Here is an 11,474-nt window from a genome sequence, read left to right as displayed (position 1 = left end):
GTAGCCCCCTTAGTCCGACTAGTCAATATATTGATATTGAACTGATAAGATCTGAACTAAAATGAATGAAAACTACGAGAAAAAACTAATTGAATTGAACTGAAATAAATTTGTATGAATTGAACTGAATTTTTTAATTCGGTCCAAACAAATAGAACCTAAACAATATAAACCCATTTTATCGTTTCAAAAAAAATATAAACCCATCTTAGGGTTTAGTATCTTCCGATAAAAACTCAAACCTCGGGAAAAAGAGCGGGAGCTATAAACGTTAAACCCCCAAATCGACAGGAGAGAGAAAGACACATTAGAGAGTAAACTCAAAAGAGAAGAGAGAGAAAGATTAAACAACAGTAAAACTCATTAGAAATGCCTATTGGAGTTCGAGAGCTAAGTGTGCTCGGAGAATTCAAACCATTTGGCTTAATTGCTGAAGCTCTCGACGGAAAATCAACCGATAATGTATCAAATAAGTATGATTACTTCCTTTTTGATCCAGAAATTACTAAGGAAGCCGATGAATTTGACGGCATTGATTCTTCGGCATCATCGTCGATTTCCGCTGATGGTTGTGATCATGAAATATTTATTCGCGGAAATAGGTATATTCGATTTTTTTGGAGAAATCTTTCATTTATTTGAGAATGGAGGAAGTATGATTTTGTTGAAGTAAAATTTTAATTTACGAGAGTTATGCTTTTGTTTTTTATGCTATGCGTTTTATGTACAAATTGTGTTGCAATTTTTCATGATTTTTTTGGCCAAATTGAAGCGTTGAAGAGTAGAAGATGATTCATTTGAGAATGGAGGAAGTATGATTTTGTTGCAGTAAAATTTTAATTTAAGAGAGTTATGCTTTTGTTTTTTTTGCTATGCGTTTTATGTATAAATTGTACTGCAATTTTTCATGATTTTTTTGGCCAAATTGAAGCGTTGGAGAGTAGAAGATGATGTGTATTACTGGCGTAGGATTTATTTATTATTAATTTTAATTTTTTCAAAATAGTCTTGGAGATTTGTTGTTTAGTATGATTAGCGTTTCAATTGATGTTGTTTTCGGAGCTTATGAGTGAAGTAAGGATGGTGTTTAATTATGTTCCCTAGTATAATCGTCGTCACTGATAAATTCTGATGGAAATAATGTCTTTTCGTGTGAAATTAAGCTCTTTAGATTGGTTGCTTGAAGCTCTGAACTTTCAATTACAAATTTTGGTTGTTGAAATCTATATTGCTGCTCAGAGAATTGCACTTGCTGCTTTGTGGTGTTGAATCTTGTATTGTTGAAATCTATACTGTGCTTCTTTAGTTCGTATGATTCAGTTGATCGTTTCTTGTTGAAACTTGCACTTTTCATGGATTTTATGAATAAATTGATACTTTGTCTATATTAGCCATCATTTATTGCATTGCAAGTTCAAATAATACCATCACAATGTTAAATGTTTTCGTGTGGGAGGGGGGTTCATCTCTTCTAGCATAAATGTTATTTGAAGTTGATTATTAGCATAGCGAAAGCATTGTCCATAAATGCTGTGTAGGAACAAAAAGGTAATAAGCAAGTCATATGGAAAGAAAAATTGCGAGATTCTTTAAATGAATCAAGAGTAATGAAAAATGGCCTATCTAGAAATGTCAAATTGTATATTGTGGCTTGTTATTTTGAAATGAAGTTAGTAAATATGTACAAAGTTCAAATGCACTAACTTTGAAAGTTCATTTGATCAAGTCTCAATGTATCTATTCTTGAAAATCGAAATGTGTCTTTCAGAACCTGAAGTTATTATTTAATTGGCTACAGGATAATGTGGATCGCGGGCTCACGCGTGTACAAGAGATTCACCTTAAGTTCTGCAGTAACTATGGTACTTCCTTAATGTTGTTCTTGTAATTTTGTTTTTGGTTTGAAGCTAAAACTATTGGTTTGTTATATTAGTAAGCAATGTTCTTGGAGCTTATGGAAACGATCTCTGTTGAAGCACATCATAAGTAGGAGCTTAAAGTGTTTTTTAATATAGATGTTCGTGTGATGAAATGTCTTAACATATCTCATCTAGGAAGAACCAGTGAATAGCTGCATATTGATTAATTTCATAGCTACTATACTCTCCAGCAGATAGCAAAGTACATTATTGCTATACGAGGGACACTAATGTTTGCTTTAGTCTATGCTGTGTCACATTTCAGTTTTTCTATTAGTTTTGTAGATTTCGTCTTGTTGCTCTCTATTTTGTACGGAGAGCGCATCTGTTCTGATTGATGTACAAATTATATGTTCAGGCTTGCTGGTGTCATATGGCTCATTCATCTGAGGCTGTACTGTGTATACTACAAGTTGATGCCTTGACAATCTTCAATACATCTGGTAAGGGTATTCAAACCCATTTAGCTGTTAACAGTTAGATCTATAATAATGATATACAGGATTCTTACAGACGGCAATCATGTGGGAACTAAGGAAAGGGTTAAGCGGCTTTTATGTGATTTCCTTTTTAATAAAATGTAGTGACTTTGCATATCTGGATACCGCGTAAAGATATAATCTAGAAATTAATGAGATTGCAAAAGAATTGAGAGAAATAAAAATTCTGGTTGTTAGCATATGTGACAGTAATATCCCATTGAATTATTAATTTTTACTGAAGGTAGCACTTCTCACTGCAACATGTAAATAAATCAAATTTAATGTACAACTTTATCTGCAGGTGAGTTGACATCAATCCCACTTCCAGGCATAGTTACTTCTATATGGCCCCTCCCGTTTGGGCTGCTTGTGCAGCAAGCAGCAGAAGGCAACCCTCCAACTTATCCGCCTCTCTCATCTTCTATCCCATTGATAAGTGGTAGGGAGACACTCTCAAAAAGAGAAGCCCGACAAAGTCCCCAAGGCTTTGGTCTTTCCAGTTCTGATGACATTGTTAAAGATAATATAGCTTCAGTGTCTTCTCATCTAATCTTGAATGATCCCCTTGAAGAACCCCAGGTGTGCATGATGGGCCACATTTGTCTATCATTAGGATCCCCATCCCTTGGGGGCTGTTAATTTGGCATTCACTTATTTTACTGTTCTTGCTTTTCTCTTTTTCTCTATTATTATTGATGACTAGATCATGTGATGCGCAGGTTGGAAGTTTTCTACCTCTTGATTGCATCTGAATCTGGATTCATACTCCAAAACTTTTAGCCAATTCATTTTCTTTCTTATATTTCCCAGCCGGTGTATATTGATGAAAGAGGTGATTTGAAGATAATGAAAGATTTTGATGAGAGGACAATTTGGACCAGTGATCGCGTGCCTCTATTTGCTTCCTATAACAGAGGTTCCTGTAGTTGCAGTTTTCATCCTTGTGCATTTACTCCCAGAATGGTAAACAAACAAAACCCTTCATCTTGGTGAATTTCTCTATTGTGCTTGCAGACAAGATGCAACACTCACTTTGGGTAGCAGAAAGTGTCAATCCTCGTCTTGGAGATCATGCAGTTTCTACATCTCATGTTCCCCACACCGAAGTATTCCCATGCCAGTTCTCACTCCGGAGAATCTGGCAAGCAAAAGGTTACCAGGCAGCTGCTAGTAAGGTGCCTTTATTCTTATTTGTTGCTCTCTCCATTCTACCTGCACTTTCTGTGAAATTTGAGTCCATATTTGATACTGTATTTTATTGTTGACTAATTATCCAATGTTATCCCTGCATATCTAGCATTTTTGGCTGCAGAAGGATAGTTGTCTATTTAAAATATTGACTGATCAAGGCCTTGAAAAATTTGACAATCTGGTAGAGGGGAAAATTACTACCAACCCCCTATCTTCTATGTTTGTTCTCTTGAATTGTCTAAAATTTCTTCCATATTTAAGCCAACTTCAAATGCATTTTTTAAAATTTATCCGTCACATATATCGTGGTAGTTAGTGACGGTTGAGACTCTATGCTCAATTATCTCAACATGTATGTAATTGAAGTGCATATATTGTCCTAAGAAAGATAATGGTGATTCTTTGGAGTCCCAATAGGGATATAGGATAGTACTTGTGGTTAAGATTTTTAAGGATATGTGTGATTTTTGAGATGAAGTGAAGATGCAAGTTCCATGCTTCATGATCTAATTTTTTCTAAGGGGTTGCGAGGATTTCAGAGTAGTATTTTACCAAGATTAAAGGGAATCTGCTATAAGACGGCTGATAGACCAATGTTATAATATGTTCAATAGTTGGGCATTTAGGAAGGATCTTGTTAAGGATATGAATGTAGGAGAGATGCATATGATCATATGGATGTGTGGGAGTGTTTTTAAGATAATAAATTTGGAATGAGGAATTTCGAAGGAAAGTTGAAGTTCCCAATGATGAAGATAAGATAAAAGAGAGCTCATTACTTTGGTTCAGGCACATGCTCGGACATAAGATGCACTGGTAAGAAAGTAGAGAGCTAAGGTTATGAGGATTTTAAGCCGAGGGAGATCAAAGATGACTTTGATCAAGGGAATTAAGAAGGGTATAAAGAAAGTGGGTTTGCTGGTGCATCTAGCACTAGGTAGAAATGAAAGGAGGAAGAAGTGTGGACAACCATAGGCGATAATGTCTAGAATCATGCAGCTAACCCCATCTCTTGGGATTACGTTGTTGTTATCTCTAAGCTTCAGAGTTCAGACGCAAAAGAAACCTCTTTTGTCTCTCTTGTATGATATACAAAAGTTTAACGAAGTGCTTTTCTTTGGTTTTATTCGTTCAATTTATGTGTTTAAGATTTATGTAGGGTGTTTGAATAAGCAAAGTTGGTACGAACCTTGTTGGGGGGGGGGGGAGAAATTGTTCTAGAATTTCGAAAAACTTTACTAGTTTATCACTTTATTGTACACTCTGCAGCAAGATCCTGTGAAAGAAATCATTTGGACCCTAGTTTTTAAATTAGCTTGGGAAAAAGCTTTTTTCTCCATTAGGAGCTTAGATTATCTCAGGTCAATTATGTTTCTCTCTCTAAAATTTAATTTGCTATGTCTCTTGAATTGATTTTTTGACAGTGTTGTTGATAATTGAGAAAGGCTTATGAAAAGCTGCAATTCTTTGAATAATGGAGGAGGACATATGGCTAGGTGATGTGTTGGTAAAACAACCATCACGATCTTCCATGTATTCTATTGTTGGCAGGGTATGGAGGAATTGAGTCGTAGGAGTGAATTGGGGGGGTGGGTAGGCCATTGCTCTCATGTTTCCTTAATATATCAAGTAATCTGCACTCCTGATCATAAAACTTGGCTAGTTAAGTTAGTATGTACATCCACAAATGAACTACTCCCCGTTCAACAAGGTTCCTTTCTCATCCCTCAACATAGCCTTTTGTTGATTTTTACCTCTCTTTTCTTATTCTTCATTCGCCTCTACTTGTTCGATGCCAGTTTTCTTTCTGTCTCCATTTTCCCTGCTGCTTCTTAGAAACTGACTTCAAAAAATGATTCTATAGGCAAGTGTCACTTTACGTCTTGTCATTTTGAAAGTACCATTTTTTGCTTACAATTAAAAACTTTTGTACACATTGAAATTAAAAATTTTGGTTCATAATTTCTATATCTGCACCTTATTCCATGTAGTTGCTTTGATCATTGTAAGCCATTAAGAGTCATTGGAAACTTGTACTATAAAATCATTTAGGATAATACATTTTTTTAGTACTCATTGTTTTAACACTTTAAAAATTTCAATCTATATGTATTTAATATATTTATTTTAAAATTATCAGTCAAGTCTAGTCTCTTAATTTGTAGGATACTTTTGTCTTCAACTATTATATATGCGACAATATTTGACTAGGAAACTTTAATGAACTAATAATAACATATCAGTGACATCTTTGTAGTAGTGTCTAGTTTCACAACTTTACTAACATGTCTACTATCTTAATGGTTTGCTTATTATATCCAAAAGGAAAATTTTGCTCTCAGATTGGACTGATTGCAGCTAACGAATATAAATTGAAGCTACAATGCAGAAAAGTTGGGTCTTGCGAAGATATTTATTTCTTTGCATTATTTGAACTTTAATATATACATCTGTCATGAGTTCATGACTACTTGCCTTGATGATTTTTTTGCCTGTCCTGGATAAAAGAAAAGAAAGAAAATCAAAGAAAAAAAGAGAGGAAGAGGTCTAAAAGTTCTTTATATTTTGTTTTCCTTCAAGCTAAACCTTTGTCCTCTCTAGGTCTTTGTCGCCACCGATGATGATGCGGCACCTGTTATTTGTTTCTTTCTCCAAGAACAGAGAAGGTTGCTATCTATAAGGCTTCACATTGTTCAAATGAATGACGATACCCTCTTTGATGTCGATCCAGACGTGAGTTGGAGCATACAGGCAGTTGCAGCTGAACCGGTCGCCGTCACCCGTCCAAGGTTGTTTTGGTTGTAAGATTTATATGTTAATTCTAAACTTAGGAATTCGTTTTGATGGTAAGTATTTTTATAGGGCAAAGGTTGGGCTGCTGCCTCTAATGGACATTCTTGTTCTGGATTCAGAAAATACGGTTTTTCTATATGTAAGTTTCATGTAGTTGGTAGAGTGCCTTCAAATAACGTTATGCACTTATCAGTCTGTACTATATACTCCTTTTTTTTTGAGAATTTCTTCTGTCTTTCGTTTCTCTCTCACAACAACTACCCTTGTGATACTATGGCCCCACCATTTTTGCCGTTTCCTTGGTATGTGTGGAAGTCAGATAGAAAGAACAACAAATTATGTAGGTTTGTTAATAGCTTTATCCTTACTGGGCGTTCAGAAATCTCAGTATCACCGAATTTGTAGTAGGCTGAGCTTCAAAGTAGTCCTTCTGCTTTGCTTGTCTTTCCCTTCTTTCAAGGTCCTTCCTCCTTATGATTGTCCCTTGTTATTTCTATATGCATGGCACTTTTCAGTTTTCACATAAGACCTTGAGTTTCTTTTATTAATTTGTCTGGTCTTCAAGTTTCTGCGTGTTTGAATGAGAAACTTTGATGAAAATATGTTTCTTTGTTGAGAAGGTTGGATACGGAAGTACAGAAGTATAAAAGCTTGCTGCTAGAGAATACTTCCATCCATTCTGGTGTTCTTAGTCATTATGACTAGTGGTCTTTTTCATTTGCATTGGGTCTAAGACCAAGAGTTTAAGTTGAGTGTCATCTAATAAACACCCTACTGCTTAAGTACTTTAGGATGCCCAACCAATCCTCATCCGTTTCAGCATGGGTCCTCTCTTAATTTGTTTTGGAAGTGTGAATTTCAACTCTGGCCAATTTGTCTGTGCTCCCATTTGAGTGAAGGTTTCTCTGGCTGTTTACACCATCTTGAGTGCTGTTCCCCTAGTTGGTATTGGGATATTGTGGTTATCTAGCATCTGTTGTTGGCAGCATCTCAGTGCTTGAGGTGAGCCATGTGAATGCTTTTGGATAAAATGTGAATACTTGCATTAAGTGCAGCCTTCATTTGAATTCTGCAATTCTGTAGACCTTTTCATTTTTACTTCAAATTTTCCCCTAGACTTTTGAGAAGAAATGGAAAAAAAGATGATGACCTTAGATGCAGGAATTTTACATTCATAGTTTCTTTTGGGGTATGTTCTGTTTACCAAAACCTCATCATAATTTAGTTAGATGCAATTTATTTGAAAACATATAAAGGCTGATGCTGTCGTGTCTCTTTGAAAGTGTGGGTTGGGAAAATAGTGAGGAGTCTGGCAATGGATTCATATCATATTGTGTGTGTGTGTGTGGGGAGGGGGGGGGGAGATAGAGGGAGTTAATGAAATAACAGAAGAGCTTGATGATGGAATTTGCTTCCCCTGTGTTTGAAATGGAGGTCTTTCTCTTTCTCCACTTTTACTTCTATATAAAGAGAATTTGTTAGAGCCATAGAAAGCTTTGTGATATGCATAAATAATAAGTGTATACTTTTAAGATGGAAGGCCCTCTCCCGATCTGGCTCTAAAGGATCAGAATGTCTTACCTTGGTTTCTAGCTGACAGATGCATTTCTTAATGATCTTTCTGTACCTAATATGTGGTTTTCTGATCTCTTTTCCTGCCAGATGGTTTTTGATGATCAAAATAGCTGGATACTTTTGAATAGAATATATTGCAGGATCTTTTGTAGATAAAAGTTATGAGGTTCTCTTTGCAGTGGCTGAACCAAGGGGGCTAGGGTAGGCTATGGCCTCCCTTGTGTTTATGAATATTTATCAAAAGTGGAAAGTGATTACACTAGTTTTATCATAATTGAGTTGGTATTAGATGGTTGACATTATTCAAGACTTCATGTTTGGTGTTCGAACCTCCCTATCCGCAGTTGTGCACAATCCATTTTCTCAGCTTTTGTCTCATGACCTGGTCCTTTAGACCTGGCCCCTTTCTGTAGAGAAATCTCGGTCCACATAGGTTCTTTGAAACGGATTGCCTTTGATTGATGGACCACAAGACTGAGAGGATTTATAATATTGGTTGCTTCTTTTCTTTTTGAGGGCTGCTCTCTTTTCCTTTATCACTAGTACATTTTTTCTTGCTGTTATTTTTATTTTTCTATATAACATTATTTTCGATCTTGCCCTTTCATATAAAAAAATATTGTTTTCGATCTTTCTATTCATCCTATGATGTATTATCTTTTCTGCAATGGCAGTCAGGGAAGCAGTGCCTTTGTAAATATACACTTCCTCTCCATTTAGTCAATCATCATCTCAAAGAAACTATTAGTTCTCCTAAGAGCAGAGATATATACGATGTGAAGATTATCGGATTGGCTGATGCTATTGGGGCAAGAGTAAATGTCATGTTAAACAATGGACAGGTATATGCCGATATTCAATTTTTCAAAGTATGTTGCCTGAACTGATATCTTTCTCTGAATGGAGTATATGTAGAATCGTGTATAACTGTATATAGAAGATGGAGGATCTCTACTACTCTGTCATGCTTTCAGGAATTCATATGTTGTGAAGTTGTGCAGATGCTTTTCTGCTTTTGCTGAAGCTAATTAAATGTGCAACACTGCATGTTCTGTGGTGCTAGAGAAGAGTATTTGATTCTTAAAGAGCCACTGGTGGAGTCTTTTTAGTCTGTGGAAGAATTAATGTCAAAGGTGCTTGTGTCTTTTCTTTATATTTTGACGAGAGGGTTTCGTCAAACTCTCCTTTCATGAAGTTGATTTCAATCTTCTGGTCCATTTAAGATTGGGCAGTTGATTTTTCTTGCTTATGCAATACTTCTGCTTCATGAGTTATATACTTATATTTAGACTACTTGTTGGGATAAAGAATGTGTGCATCTGAACTTACTGATGCATGTTGTATGCAGTGTTCAACATGAACGATCTTTTCTATCGTTAATTCTTCTTCAGTTGACACTGGCTTTCTATGAAAATTCACCAGATGCTTAGATGTGCGTTGCGAAGAGGTCCTTCATATTCATTGTCAAATGATTGCATCACAGCAATGGCTGAAGGCCTTAGTTCTCCGTTCTACAATCATTTTCTTCAGCTCTTTTGGGGTAATTGTGAGACTGGGGATTTATCAAAGGCTAATACAAGCGTTGATGAGTGGGAATCTTTTAGGAGTGTCATAATGCAACTTTACAGGAAGTCTGAGTTGACTTCACAACCAGAATCCACTCATGTATCCTGCTCAGCATGGGAATTTCTTGTTAATAGTGACTTTCATAAGGATTATCGCGATCATAAGTTATTTCATGAAATCTCAGCTGAAGGGTCGAAGGACAGTTTGGTTAATCACATCTCTTCTTCAAACAGGGAAGATGTGCATGACCCAGAAGAACAATCCTATTCCAAGTTTCTAATTGAATGCTTGGATTCTCTGCATGCTGTGTATGAAAATCTTAAACTTATCAATCTTCGGAAGAGGTAAACTCCAAATTCATCATTATAATCATGTCTTTTAGTAATTTGTGACTTGCGTTTCCTTGGGAATAGTCACTTTTACTTTCGAGAGGATTCTGCATGCTCGAGACTTATCTTGACGTTAGGTGTGGGCCTTTTGTGCTGGGTGGTGGTTGTTTTTATAGAGACTATTGGTCAATATTGCCTGGGGAAGGGTTTTGGAGGTGGGGGTGGGTTGATTTATGTATATACTGATATGCTTTTGAAAATTAAGAATCATGGACAGTTGGGTGAGCTAATCGGATTTAGGCTTTCGTTTTCTTCACCTGAAAAGGGAAAACTATCAATCTCTCTGAACTGAACGTATCTAAACTTAGTTTTACTGCGAAATAAATTTGGTAGGCATTATCAGAAGTCTGAATTTTTTAAAGGTGAAAAAATTTAAGGCCTTAGTCCAATGAATTAGAAAACTGACTTGATGAGTTATATCGTCTTGGAAGTTGAAACTATGATCTCGAGTGTTAGATGGAGAAATCTTACATTTTTTAAAAAGCCTTAACTCAGGTATATACATTCCAGGCTAAGTCAAAGCAGCTCACTAGACTGTATTCTCGTTTTATATTTTATGAGGTAGGTGAAGGTAATCATCTTGGATAAAGGGTCAATGAAAACATTTGTTTCTGTGACTAATTTTGCTCTTCTGGATAAATATTTTTTAGTCAGAAAGGGGTGTTATTTACCAACCGATACTGGCCAATAAAAGATCTCAGGGGTTGTATAATTTAGGCTGTGACCCTTTATAGGACATTAAGGACAATGTATACTTTCTTGATACGCTATACCACTTTCAACAACTTTTTATAAGAGTTATGGAGCAAACAAGCAGTGACTATAAATTTTTTCCACCAACCATTTTGTATGCATTAAGTTGCAGTCATGTGCCTTGATGCAAAAAGATCTATCACTTTTGTGCTAAGTGGTCTGTAAGAGGTTCAATGTATTATTTAGAGGAATTTTCTTAATGTGCTGGCTTCTTAGTTGTGGATGTTGTTTTATGATGGATAGCTTCTGCATTGTTATCTGGTATTCTATATTGATTTTTGAGTTGTTTATTGCAGAGATTTAGAGCATCTTGTTGTTCTCCTATGTGAAATTGCTAGTTTTCTGGGAGAGGAGAGCTATATTGATCACTATGTTCGTGATTTTCCTTTTCTGTCCAAGAAAATTAGAAGGTGTCAGACTTCCTCCCCAAGATCTCCCCCATGTTTATATAGATGGCTTGAAAATTGTTTGCTTCATGGAGTTGGCTTTGCAAATATTGATGACATTCCACCTCTGGCTCGTAAGGGTGGAAGCTCGGCTGTCAGCTGGTCTCGTAAAGTAGTCTCATTTTATAGCATATTATCTGGTGCAGAGAGCATGAGAGGGAGGCTCTCTTCTGGTGTATCATGCAAGATTGCTGCAGGTTCATCTTCAACTCCTGAGGAGAAGATGGTCCTTGCAATGGTTGCTGAAGGATTTGGTTTGCAACAGTTAGATTCATTGCCCATAGGCGTTTCATTACCGTTAAGACATGTATGTCCATGTCTGTTAATAATGCTGGAACTTTAGCATAGATACTCATTTCA

At 36.1% G+C, this 11,474-nt stretch overlaps 1 protein-coding gene across 3 annotated transcripts in view; it reads left to right on the top strand.

Moving 5' to 3' along the window:
• The first annotated feature begins 219 nt into the window (after positions 1 to 219).
• The window catches only part of LOC104903210 (anaphase-promoting complex subunit 1), a 28,457-nt gene continuing 17,202 nt past the window's right edge, over positions 220 to 11,474 (top strand). Inside the window, exons 1-11 of one of the 3 annotated variants that reach the window (XM_010691211.4) lie at positions 220 to 602; positions 1,799 to 1,862; positions 2,278 to 2,362; positions 2,703 to 2,980; positions 3,212 to 3,317; positions 3,416 to 3,576; positions 6,194 to 6,381; positions 6,455 to 6,524; positions 8,635 to 8,802; positions 9,383 to 9,870; positions 10,965 to 11,421. In XM_010691211.4, coding sequence (XP_010689513.2) covers positions 370 to 602; positions 1,799 to 1,862; positions 2,278 to 2,362; positions 2,703 to 2,980; positions 3,212 to 3,317; positions 3,416 to 3,576; positions 6,194 to 6,381; positions 6,455 to 6,524; positions 8,635 to 8,802; positions 9,383 to 9,870; positions 10,965 to 11,421 — 2,298 coding nt within the window. In that variant the 5' untranslated portion in view covers positions 220 to 369. Of the gene's footprint in view, positions 603 to 1,798; positions 1,863 to 2,277; positions 2,363 to 2,702; positions 2,981 to 3,120; positions 3,318 to 3,415; positions 3,577 to 6,193; positions 6,382 to 6,454; positions 6,525 to 8,634; positions 8,803 to 9,382; positions 9,871 to 10,964; positions 11,422 to 11,474 lie in introns of those variants that run through there. The other 2 variants (XM_048639645.2, XM_048639646.2) reach the window with 2 other exon arrangements.

The sequence above is a fragment of the Beta vulgaris genome, chromosome 2 (assembly GCF_026745355.1).
Source record: "Beta vulgaris subsp. vulgaris cultivar EL10 chromosome 2, EL10.2, whole genome shotgun sequence".
Classification (NCBI taxonomy): Eukaryota; Viridiplantae; Streptophyta; class Magnoliopsida; order Caryophyllales; family Amaranthaceae; genus Beta; species Beta vulgaris.
This window is presented reverse-complemented; position numbering and strand designations above follow the sequence as displayed.